General features: G+C 38.0%; 1 protein-coding gene across 2 annotated transcripts in view; it reads right to left on the bottom strand.

The window, feature by feature from the left end:
• Window positions 1-206: 206 nt before the first annotated feature.
• The window catches only part of Zgrf1 (zinc finger GRF-type containing 1), a 58,242-nt gene continuing 45,430 nt past the window's right edge, over window positions 207-13,018 (bottom strand). For both annotated transcript variants that reach the window (XM_042697600.1, XM_042697601.1), the window contains exons 21-29: window positions 12,177-12,336; window positions 9,754-9,831; window positions 8,137-8,284; window positions 5,590-5,717; window positions 3,518-3,641; window positions 1,833-2,009; window positions 1,565-1,699; window positions 665-926; window positions 207-484 (exon numbers count right to left, since the gene is read on the bottom strand). In XM_042697600.1, the coding sequence (XP_042553534.1) occupies window positions 327-484; window positions 665-926; window positions 1,565-1,699; window positions 1,833-2,009; window positions 3,518-3,641; window positions 5,590-5,717; window positions 8,137-8,284; window positions 9,754-9,831; window positions 12,177-12,336 (1,370 nt within the window). In that variant the 3' untranslated portion in view covers window positions 207-326. The remainder of the gene's footprint in view (window positions 485-664; window positions 927-1,564; window positions 1,700-1,832; window positions 2,010-3,517; window positions 3,642-5,589; window positions 5,718-8,136; window positions 8,285-9,753; window positions 9,832-12,176; window positions 12,337-13,018) is intronic.

Below are 13,018 nucleotides of genomic sequence, written 5' to 3'. Positions count from 1 at the left end.
GTCAGCTTTTGCTCCACCACTGGAACCACATCTCCAGATCAACATCTCGCTGGTTATTTTAGAGATGAAGTGTTCTGGATTTTTCTTCCATTCTGGCTTCAAACTACGATCCTCCAGATTTCAGCTTCCTAAGTAGCTGGATTACAGACTTGAACCATTGGAGCCCAGTGTAAGTATAATATACGTCTCTGAAGTGCAGTATTTTTAGTTGTGTCCATTTAATACATTACTTATCATAAGAATAAGATTTTTTCAATATCAAGAGTTTTACAGTAATGAAATTATATAGTGTAAAATTAGTCTCAATTTACATAAATACAAAATTCCTAGACCATGACTGTCTGCAAATGAGATTTTTCTTTACATTTCTCTTTAGTGCTCTTTTTCTTCTGTTTTTCTTCTGCTTGTTTTTCAAAATAGTCTTTAAGAAGATGGTTCAGCTGTGGTTCACACTGGCTTGCATGCTTCAGTCCGTCTTCCCTTCCTTAAAAATACACAGAGCAAGATAAATTTCCTTTTATCTCATACTGATCCTGTTATTATCATACCAGTCACCTTACACAATGACAAATCCGGAGCCACTCCTGGCCACATCAACCGAGCACTAACCAACCCCCAGCAGATTTAATTCAAAATGCATGAAATAAATGTATTCCTATTTTACCTTCACAGTGTTGGATCACACGGACCCATAGTCGATTCTTTCTCAAGCAGGTTAAATTTCCCACAATCAACAAATGCCTCCTTCCTCTGGTCAGTGCAACGTTCATTCGTTTTTCTGAATCAATGAATCCTACGTGTTGTGTGCGTACGCAAGACAGAATAATGATCTCCTTTTCAGCTCCCTGAAAAGCATCTACGGTGGAAACTTGTACATTTTTTATATCAGGATTGTCAAAGTCAGCAGTGGTGAGTAAATGACAAAGCTGTGGAGGGAAGAAGACAGGGATCCAGCCCAGGAGGTGTAAAGTTTAGTCCCTAGGCTTAGATGGTTACTAAAATAACAATAATTATTTAATTAATTGAGGAGATGATAATATTAATGATGGAGCAAAACCAAAAGTGATGATCTATCTATTGCTTGAGAACTCATTAGCTTACGTTGATTTGAGCTGATAAATTAGCTAATAGGTAGAAAAAGAAAACCTACTAAAAGGGAAAAGGGAAGCTATATTTAAAGTAATGAGCTTATGTATATATTAATATCTGGTGTGTAACCTTGCATTTACCGATCAAATTTAATTCATTAAGGAACATTTTAGGAAACAAGAGATTAAATCACACCTGTCCCCAAACATAAAATATATATTTTCTTCCTGTAATTTATTTGCATTTCTGCCTCAATGGCTGTATACTGAATTTAATTAAACCTTGTTAGGTTTACATATAATTATGCAGAAAAAAATGTAGGCCAGAAAAACATATTAGAATGTTCAGAATGTTTTTTTGTTAGTATAGAAGTTACAATTCCCCAAGCACTTCAAACTACGACAAATGTAATATTGAATACTGTAATATGTAATTATATTTAATATGTGACAAGTGTCATAAATGTAATGCAAACCTTGTACATCTGGGATTTGTATAATGTTATCACCCCAATCATACAGCCGGCTATTCCACTCGCAATCAGTGATTGAATTAGCTTGAGTGTAAAAGCTGCTTCTGCAACATTATAAAAGCTGTTATCTCTTTCCATCTGAAAGAAGAAACAGATCCTAAATCATATTTCTTGGAATGGCTATCGGAAGACTGAGTGAAATCATACAAACAACAATGAAATTAAACCAACACATTAAATGTTGCCTCCCATCAACACGAATGTCATCTACCTGTTCAAGTCCTGGAACGTTGTAGAAACACAGGGTGGGGAGCCAGGCTAACAAAGGGCTCCTCTCTGGCTCAGAAATGCCATTCAGGAGGTTTCCTTCATAGAAGAGATCATTAGCAATTGCACTGATTGCAGGGTGACAGCGGTATTGGGTTCTCAACATAACTGGCTTGTGACCCTAAAAAATTTAAATAAGAAATTAGAAAAGCACTTTTCTTTCTCTTTAGTGAAAGAAAAATTATAATATTTAAAACTTTTTACATATTGCTATGGCATGGTATTAAAAGATGTATTATAAGCTGGGAGCTCATGCCTATAATCCTAGCTACTCAGGAGGCTGAGATCTGAGGACCACAGTTCAAAGCCAGCCCAGGCAAGAAAGTCCATGAGATCCTTATCTCCAATTAACCGGAAAATCAGAAGTGGCACTGTGGCTCAAAGTGGTAGAGCACTAGCCTTAAGCAGAAAAGCTCAGGAACAGTACCAGGGCCTAAGTTCAAGCCCCAAAACTGACAAAAAAAAAAATTATTATAAATATGATAGGACAAGCAACAAATAAAATATTTTTAATTATTAAAATATTTAGAGTATAATGTAAACTATAAAATTACAAAATATTTTGCTAAGGTAGCCTCATATGACTAAGATGCTCTCATAGGGAATAAATAGAACTAAAAACAGTTTCTAGTTGCTGGTCTAGGAGAGCAACTGTTATGGGCTATGAGATTCCACTTTGGGAAAATGAAAATGTTCTAAAAGTAGACAGAGGTAGTGATTAAACAGCTTTGGGACTGTACTAAATGCTAACAAGTTACTCATTTAAGAGTTCATATGTTATTTGAATTTTACCACTATTTTACATTACACTAATAATTAACTTCTTAGCTGGGTGTCAGTAGCTCAAGTCTATAATCCTAGCTACTCAGGAGGCTGAGATCTGAGAATCACGGTTAGAAGTCACCTTGTGCAAGAAAGTCTGTGAGACTCTTAATCTCCACAAAAGCTACTAAAAATAAGCTGGAAGTGGAGCGGAGGCTCAAGAGGTAGAGCACTAACTATCCCTGAGCATAAAAGTTCAGGGACAATGCCCAGGCCCAGAGTTCAAACCCTAGAACCGGTTAATCATCATCATCATCATCTCTTAAATATCTAAAATGTATAGAAGTGGAGTTCCACATTACATATTAAGGGCAAAATAATATATTTACCACCAACTACTTAAGCACATAGGGTTCTTTATATAAAAGCATGATAAAATTACAGGGTTCTAGCTATATTTAAAATGAGTACTTTGGGGGCCAGGCATCCGTGGCTCATGCTTATAATCCTAACAACTAAGAATACTGTGATCCAAAGACTAAGGTTCAAAGCCAGCCTAAGCAGCCTAAGACTCTCATGTCCAATAAATCAGCAAAAAAAAGCTGGTAATGGAGGTGTGGCTTAAGTGGTAAATGCCAGCACTGAGAGAAAAAGCCATGGGAGAGCTACAGGTCCAGAATTTAAGCCAGAATACTGGCACCATTAAAGTATTTTTAAAATTTTAAAGAAGAGTACTTTTTCAATAATGCCAGCTACAAACTGTTTAAGAACAGTAACAAGGTTGAGGTCTAATATTTTCTTATTCTATCCAGGCACACAGCATACAATCAATAGAGGAAAATCCTGCAAGTACTCAGCAGTGTGTACCATTAGGCAAAGTCGATCAAAAAGAGTTTGCTCCAATCCATTTTCATGAGCGGCATCAGAACCCTGAATTGTGGGAGGCAGCTGTTTGGGGTCTCCAACAAGAATAAGCTTTTCACACTCAAACCTAAAAGCAAAATTTCAAGAATTAATCTAAACAATGGAAACAGGGTATATTAACATCAGTTAGTGCATTTTCCAAAATGTGATCCAAGAATTCAAAGAACACAAAGTGTGCCAGGGGAGGGGGAGGGGGGGCGGGGGGGGGGGGAGTTTAACAGCACCAGGATGCATAAGAAAAGCTCTAGGTATCATGCACTAAACGACTGCTCACAGACTTGATATTTGCCCCTTGCATGGAATAGGTATTTCACAGAACACAGTTGGAGCACTAACTTTTAGAATCCATAAACGCTTAAGAATTAGAGGCTTTCTTACAATTCCTTTCACTTACACTCTCCTGTGAAAGGTAAAGGAAGGCTCTCAGGGGCCAAATGGCTTTTAAATAGGAGTAAGATCTTTGTAGGAAAAAAGCCCAAGGTTTATGGACAAACTTCTATCTAAACTGCAACTTTCATTGTTTTTCACAGACAAAGCAAGTTATTTAATCTCTCAGTGCTTCAGTATTTTTAACCAGTAGCAGAGGTGAGGACACCCTGTGTGGCGACTGCAAAGATTAAATGATGTACGCAATGTGTTTAGTCCACAGTAGAAGCTCTCTTCTGCTGTCCGCCCAGGGCATCACTGCTCTTCCACTCTGGCCCCTGCATACAGTGACCATCCTGATTGGCCTAGGACTTGCACAGCTTAAAAACTGAAGGATCATGCCTATAATGCTAGCAGCTCAGGAGGCTGAGCTCTAAGGTTCAAACCCAGACAGACCAGGCAGGGAAGTCCATGAGACTCTTACCTCCAATTAACCAACACACAGAAAGGTAGAGCATCAGCCTTGAGCAAAAAAATTAAGGGATGGCTCCCGGTCCTGAGTTCAAGCCCCAGTACTGGCACAAAAGCATTCAATCAAATAAATAAAACAACAACAAAAACCTGAAAGCTCCATGATCCAGGAACCTCCCGAGTCATGAGCAAAACCTGATAGTTGGCAACTAACTCCTTCCTTAACTAGGGACTAATCAAGGTCTGCTGAATACACTGTCCATTTTCCCTAGGATTCCTCAATAAGACAGGTTATTGTTTTTTCTTGCTTTATTTTTCATTGTGTTGAAGAGGGAACCCAATGCCTCATGTGTGCTAAACACGTGCTCTACTACTGAAGTATGTACTGAGCTCCAAGAGATACTTTAAAAGCACAATTTTCCTTTGGCTAGCATGACTTGGAAAATTTTGTAATCCTCAATTTTAAGGAACAAATGTTCACTTTAACTACTTTTTATACATATGTATTTTTAAATTTTTTTCTTTTTGTTTTGGCCCTGGGCTTGACCTCAGGACCTGGGCACTGTGCCTGAGCTTCTTTGGCTCAAGGACATTGTTTAGCAGCCAGGCTCTCAAACTATGACTATAAGAGAGGAACTGTTAACATAGTTGAGAAAGCTGCAAAATTCTAGAAGAATCCTAGAGCTAGTGTTCTCAGGGTTTAAGGATTATACGATTCAAATATCTAAGCTGCAATCTAACAAACTTGAGATACATTTACTTCAAAAAAATTCCCATTGTATTCTTTTCTTTTCTTTTTTTTTTTTTTTGTTGGGTGTGGGGCTTGAACTGTGGGCCTGGGCGCTGTCCCTCAGCTCTTCAGCTCAAGGCGAGTGCTCTACCACTTGAGCTACAGCGCCACTTCCGGTTTTCTGGTGGTTTATTGGAGATAGGAGTCTCACGGTCTTTCCTGCCCAGGCTGGCTTTGAACCGCGATCCTCAGATCTCAGCCTCCTGAGTAGCTAGGATTACAGGCGTGAGCCACCAGCGCCCGGCCCCATTGTATTATTTTCAAGAATGTTGTTTTTATACTTAAATTGCTAAGAATTTTGTCCAAAATCTGCTAAGAGACTGTTTTCTGGAGATGTTGAAATAATTTTGACATGTGAGTGTATCTGGGGAAGAATCTTCCAGGTCACCTTGCAATGGGAAGCAGAGAGGAGGGCTCCGTCATTTGGCTACACTCATCCAGCACGACGACAGGGAACTTCAGGTCGTTCATACATGGGAACGGGCAGGCTGCGCAGGTAACACCAACTACTCGGACCTTAGTCAGACAAAAATGCGGTTAGTTGACAGCTGGTAAAAGAAAATAAGAGAACAGCCGGGCACAGGTGGCTCACGCCTGTAATCCTAGCTACTCAGGAGGCTAAGATCTGAGGATTGTGGTTTGAAGCCATCTGGGACAGACAACTCAGTGTCACTCTTATCTCCAATTAACCACCAGAAAAATCAGAAATGACTCAAAGTGGTAGAGCACTAGACTTGAGCAAAAAGAACTCAGGGATAGTGCCCAGGCCCTGAATTCAAGCCCCATGACCAACAAAGAAGGAAAGCAGTATAATAATACCAATGATTAAGGAAGCATCAAGGATGATGTTTCTATTTTATCTTCTAGGTGAGTTTGAATACAAGTATAACAACATAGACCAAATTCCTCCACAAAGAAAAGGTAATGTGGTAATCAACTGTTCTTTGCTTAACTATCAGGCACACTAATACTGATAATATAGGTTAAACAGAAAAAAATGTTCTTAAGGCAAAAAGCCTGAAAGGCAAATATTTAATCTCCATAACTAAATGTAACCAATAGAAAAAAATCTATAAACTTTTTGTGGTCATTGGCTCAAGTATGTACTTGTGTGTATATATATAAATATACATCTATATATGCTTTTCTACTATCTTTAGTATAATTGTACTTTTTGTCAGCAAGAGCAATCCATAAAAATTAACCATCTCTTTTTTACAACAAAGGTCATTGACAAAAATATGCTTTACAAATTAAACACTGCCTTTGCAGATCCTATGAAACAATATTGCAAACATCTTACTTTCTTACTTGTCAATAACACTTATCACACATAAAAGCTCTAAATACATTAGCTGTTTTCTTTCATTGGAAACAAAAACAAAGCCAGTTATGATAGGGTACACCTATAATCCTAGCATTTGAGAGGCTAAGGTAAAAGAATCCAAAAGATAACTCAAAACAAAAACAAAAACAAAAAAACATTGTAATCTACTTTTATATTAGAAATTCTATAACATTTAAACATTCATGTCTATAGTGATGTGCAATCCCTGCAACCTATATACTGCTCAGCACTACTTTGAAATATAATTTGCTATTTTAATTTCTGGGAACTGCATTTGACTAAAACAAAATTTGAATGGGAACCTTAAATTTATAAATCAAGAAGAATTCTTTCAGTTTAAAGAAAGACCTAATACACATCTGAATTTGATGTGGCCACACTTTTCTCGGCCTATACCCTAGATAAGGCCTAGCCCAGGCCCAGATGCTCTCTCTCTGCTCTTTTCTAGCTCCTTCTCAGCTCTTTCCTTCTCTTCTCTTTCCCAGCTCTCTAATCTTTCCTAACTCTCTCTTTCCCACCTTTCCCAGAGTCTCTCTTTTCTAGCTCTTTTCTCTCTTTTCTAGCTCTTTTCTCTCTCTTTCCCAGCTCTCCCAGCTCTCTTTCTCAGGCCTTTCCCCATTGAGTGGAGGACCAAGATGGCCTGGTGCCAGCCAAAACGATGAATAAACCTACCTCTTACCTGAAAAAAAAAAAAAAAGAAAAAAAGAAAGACCTAATACAAAAGCTTAAAATAAAATTTTTCTGTTAAGAATTATGTAATTTTTATCTTTTAATTCATTATTATATTATTAAAAGATTTTGTTGCTGACCTAGGAATTAGAAATTAACTATAAAGCATTAAAAAAATAGTTTCATTGAAAAGATGTGTCACTTTAAGATCAGTCTGATCTCATAGCTTAATTGGATTGGTATTCTTTAGTAGATGTGGTTCAAGTGTTAATACACCTATCTAGCAAGCATGAGACTCCCTTAGTTCAAACTTTAGTAACACACACACACACACACACACACACACACACACACACACACACACACACTCTTTATCTCTCTCTCTTCAAAAATGGTAATAGGTAATACAAAGTAATATACATTTTGTTAACAAAGATATAAGCAGTTATTTTTAGGTTGGGTTAATGGCTGGGGGGCGAGGGGGGGGGCGCACAGGATTTACTGGGGCTGAGCTCAGAGTCCTGAAATGGCTAATTTGTATTCATTCAACACAATCAAACTCAGCCCTTAGTGAAGAAGGCAACTGTCTCTCTCTTTATTTTTAGTGCCAGTCGGGGGCTTGAACTCATTACCTGGGTGCTATCTCTGAGCTTTTTTGCTCAAGGCTAGCACTCTACCACTTGAGCCACAGTTCCACTTCTGGCCTTTTGGTGGTTAACTGAAGATAAGAGTCTTGCAGACTTTCCTGCTCAGGAGGACTATGAACCTAGCCCTTAGATCTCAGCCTCTTGAGTAGCTGGAATTACAGACTTAAGTCACTGGCACCTGGTTGTCATAGTGGTTGCTTTTATTAAAATAATCTTCCCTTGCCAGAAATAGAGAATGTGACTAGTACATAACTGGAGATCTGCCTCCTACCTGCTTCAGCAGCATTCTGTTGGTCCCCAGCTTATGCTGCTCAATGCTTTTTCTTACATAGACTCTTTCCACAGGTGTCAGGTCCTCTTTCATGAGTGCATGGAGTTCTTTTAATTGTTCATTGTCATTTTCTGAGCCAGCATGCAAACTAAAAATAATAATAAAGCAAAAAAGAACAATACTACTATTTAGAGCTTGCCACTTGCTATCTTAGTTGGAACTGGCAATTTAGAATTTGATGTGGAGGAGGGGTGGGGGGAGGCTGGGAAGGGATGTGAAGGGTAAATAAAGGAGGAAGCTGCAATGCTTGATAAGAAATGTACTCATTATCTTGCCCATGTAATTGTAACCCCTCTGTACAGTATGTCCACAAAAAATTGAAAAAAAAGAATTTGATGTGGAATATATATATATTCCATATCATATATATACATTTGCTTTCACTATAGTATAATGTGAGGAAGTTGGAAATGTTTGTTTTGTTCTTTGGGGTTTTTGTTTTTTGTTTTGCCAGTCCTGGGGCTTGAACTCAGGGCCTGGGTGCTGTCCCTGGGCTTCTTTTGCTCAAGGCTAGCACTCCCACTTGAACCACAGCACCACTTCTGGCTTTTCCTGTTTATGCGGTATGAGGAATTGAACCCAGGGTTCATTCATGCATGCTAGGCAAGCACTCTACAGACACTAAGCCACATTCCCAGCCCCTGGAAATGTTTTGTAAAATAAAGCTTAAAATGTTCTTACACATGAAAAAAACAAAAAAATAACACTAGTTTTTATACTCCACTTTTTAAACATCACAAAATAGAATACAGATTTTTTAAAGATATACATATATTTATTGTTATTGTAATGGTGATATACAAAGGGGTTATAGTTATATAAGTCAGGTAATTAGTATATTTCTTTTTGGACAATGTCACCTCTTCCCTTGCTCTCGCCCAGTTTTTCTCCTCCCATAAAGACAGAAGGAGTTGTGAGTTGTATAGCTCATTTTCAACATAGTGTCCAGTTAGTAACACTGCTGCATTTGTTCACCCTTTGTCGAATTCTTTCTGTGTCTCCCCCTTGCCCTCCCCCAAACTAACAAACAAGACAAAAGGTGCAGAAAACAAAAACAGCAACGAACTAAAAAAAAAACTTTGTTTCCATTTCTTGGCGTTTATTTTGATAAATATTACTTTACATGATCATATGCATACCGAGCCTTTGTGATCCTCTCCTAAGTTTAAAGTTAGATTTTCTAATGAAAAAATTTCCTAGGCTGGGTATTGGTGGCTCACAGGAATCCTAGTTACTCAAGAGGCAGAGATCTGAGGATCATGGTTCAAAGCCAGCCCGAGCAGGAAAGTCTGTGAGATTCTTACCTCCAATTAACCACCAGAAAACCAGTGAAGTGGCACTGTGGATCAAGTTGTAGAGCACTCGCCTTGAGCTGAAGAGCTCAGGGACAGCGCCTAGGCCCAGAGTTCAAGCCCCATGATTGAAAAAAAAATCCTAAGTTAATCAAGAAAAAGATAATATTTTCCTCACTCCTATTTAAATACCAGATTTAAGGTTAAAAATATAGATAAAATGTCTTCATGTCTCTGAACACTCATTGGAACTTAGCAGTCTTACCTATGAGGTAAAATTGGCTTGGCAATCTTCCTAAGACTCCCGACTCTGACAAACTTTTCAAATCCAAGACCAAGAAGCCTTTAAAGAAAAGAAGACAAAACAGATTCTGATTATGTACAGGACATGAAACAAAGTTTCATGCGGTACTTACATCAGGTGAGTGTTTTTGTTTCATTTTATGAAGACAAGGTCTAACTATATAGCCTATCACCTGAGAGCTAGGATTGTAAGTGTATGCAACCATGCCTAGCTATATCATTAAAATTAACTTTGCATTATAGGTTTGTTGTTGGTTTTGTTTTTTGTTTGTTTGTTTTGCCAGTCCTGGGGCTTGAACTCAGGGCTGGGCACTGTCCCTGAGTTTCTTTGTGCTCAAGGCTAGCACTCTAGCATTTGAGCCACCACTCCACTTCTGGCTTTTTCTGAGTGATTTATTAGAGATAAAGAGTCTTACAAACTTTTATGCCTGGGCTAGCTTCTAACTGCAGTCCTGAGATCCCAGCCTCCTGAGTAGCAGGGATTACAGGTGTAAGCCACAGGCACCTAGCAACTTTGCACAGTAATATTTTTATGGTTATATGATGTAATGTGAAACACCTAAATTAAAAAAAATGTATTTAAACTATTTCTTTTAGATGAGACATTTTATAGACTTTTTCCCCTCCCTCACATCCCTCAGTAGTACTAGGTATCAAACCCAAGGCCTGGCACTCTACCTCTGGGCTCCTCTCTCCCATTGTGGAGATTGTTAAAAAATATTTATTATCTTATGTTGACAGTCATGAAATGTTTGTAAAATACCAATGTTAATCATAAATAAAATTGTCCTTAAGGACACAGTAATAAAGCAATACATACCTTACATCTAGCATAAAAAATTATTAAGATCCTCTTCACACATATTATTTAATGACTGCAGTTCTGAACACCACCTCATCTTACAGATGAGGATAGTGAAGCTCAGAGATGAAGTAGCTTTGCTGAGGCTACATAGCTAATAGATGGAGTCAGCCATGTTTAAAACCCAGGCTATTCTATCTCCTTAGGGCATAACTATTCTATATTACCTTAGGCCCAATTAGGCTTTATGCAGACATTCTCCTCCCCCTTCCTGCTTATATGTTTTTCAGCTCTAGCATTAGGAAATTAATCTGTTAATTTATAAGTCTAGACTTCAAAATCTTTTATAAACAAATAAAGTAATGCTTATGGTAGAAACTATAGTTTATTTTTTTCACAAATTTTTATGTACACCTTTTGCTTCGCAAACTTGGAATTCAATATACACTGTTCTGCATTCTATTTTTCCTTTACTTAAAAGATTATTGCTCTCTGGTGTTAAGCCTCAGGAAACAGCTTTTTGTAATTCAGTTGTACTTAATAATTAAGCAGTTATTGATCAGTAAATTCTTTCCCAAATTTTACCATTATGCTATACTGTGACAAAAATCCTTAAAGGCAAATCATAATAATTACTAAAAAAAAAAGTATAACTGCTTAGGATTGCTGTTTTCTTTTCTGTATCACCCTTATTGAAAAGAAAAGAAAAATTCACTCAAACTGTTTATCTATGTTACTGTTTACATGTTCACATAGGCAAGATGAACATAAGAATGGTCTGTAAGTATTGGTTCTGAGATTTTTTTATTTTGCTGGTCCTGGGGTTTGAACTCAAGGTCAAGGCACTATCTCTGAGCTTTGTTATTCAAAGACAGCACTCTATCCCTTGAGCCACAGCTCCACTCCCAACTTTTCTGATGGTTAACTGGAGATATGAGCCTCAGAGACTGGTTTCACTTTGAACCATGGTCCCTGATCTCAGTCTCCTGAGTAGCTAGGATTGCAGGCATAAGCCACAGTTAGGTAGCCAGCTTGATTCTAAGATTTGACTTTACCTATTCCTCGCATAATAGACTCAAGGCTCATGGTTCAAAAGAAAAGGACTTTGGCTCATGGCATAGGAAGCAAAGTGAGATTTGTGGTATCTGTATTGGATCCTCAAGTTCCACAAGGGGAGTTGGGCTGTGACAATGGATGCCTGCACAAGCAGTGGACTAAATTAACATGAAGGTTGGAGTCATTAATTTTAGTAACAAGCAGTAGTCAAGGTTGCTCATGGTCCTGGAGGAAGACCTTACCATATCAGGCTGAGCTGCTTCCTGTGAGCTTGGCACTGCAAAATGTTTGCAGGGATGCTCAGGGCCCACCGTTGTGAGCTGAACTTGGTTTTTATACATGAGATTCTCATAATGGTGTGAAAATTGTCAGGTCTGGGATTTGATTTTGTTTTTCTTATCAATTAATAAGTTAGCCTGTCATAGGATCAGAGAAAACGGCCTTGCACTCTAAGCAAGTATGGACACTTAGGAGACACAGCAGACTGCTTCTCTCATCAGCTACATAAATATGCCTGTCATACCTACCCAAGAAGGATTCTGTCCACAGCTACATTAGTGGAAGAAGAAATCAGAAGTTTCCATGGCCTTGCATTTCCAGCAGCAAGAGCTTCACGCTTTTCAAATAGCTGTACAAAGAACAAAATCACTACTGACAGCAAATAGCTTTTTCCTGCTCCAAAAACACCTAATTGTTTTAAAGAAAGGGAAAAAAAGAAATTAAGGTAATATTATGACACATGTTCTAAAAGTACAAGAAATATTCCATCTATTTATCTCTTGTTCTCCTTAACTATTAACATAGGAAAAATAATGGGTGCCCACTACAAGGTGTACACAAGGATAATCAGAATACTATCACCTTAATAAGACCACTGTCAGCTTAACAGAATAAACAGGTAAAGGGGAAATGATCATCTAACATGGCAAGTAACATGGCTGTGGGGTACAGGAAAAAAGAATACCCATGTGTGCTTTGGTGGGGACAGGAATGCTTCCTAAAAGGAAGAAGTTGGAGGACTAAGTCTTCAAGGCTTAAGATATCAAGACTGCTTAGAGGAAGGATTATTTAATGTAGAAGTGTGACAAGTATTGTCAAAAAGAACTTTAAATGGTCTGTATAGGCTAACAGCAAATAGATGCCCAACGAGGTGTGGAGGGAGATGGAGCAGTAAGTCCTCAGTTTGCTATAGCTAAAAATTTTGAATTTCATCTTCAAGAATAGGGAGGTCACTGAAGGACTTTAAGCAATAGGATTTATCAGATGGTTTTAGAAAAATATGGAGAAAGATAAGGCACTCAGAAAACTGTGTGAGATAATCATAAAAATAATAAATGCTAACTTTACCAAGTATCTCCCATGTGCCAGA

This window comes from Dipodomys spectabilis, unplaced genomic scaffold, assembly GCF_019054845.1.
Source record: "Dipodomys spectabilis isolate Male_0828 unplaced genomic scaffold, ASM1905484v1 ptg000225l, whole genome shotgun sequence".
Lineage (NCBI taxonomy): Eukaryota > Metazoa > Chordata > Mammalia > Rodentia > Heteromyidae > Dipodomys > Dipodomys spectabilis.
Note: the sequence above shows the minus strand (reverse complement) of the source record. Positions and strands in the feature narration are given on the sequence as shown.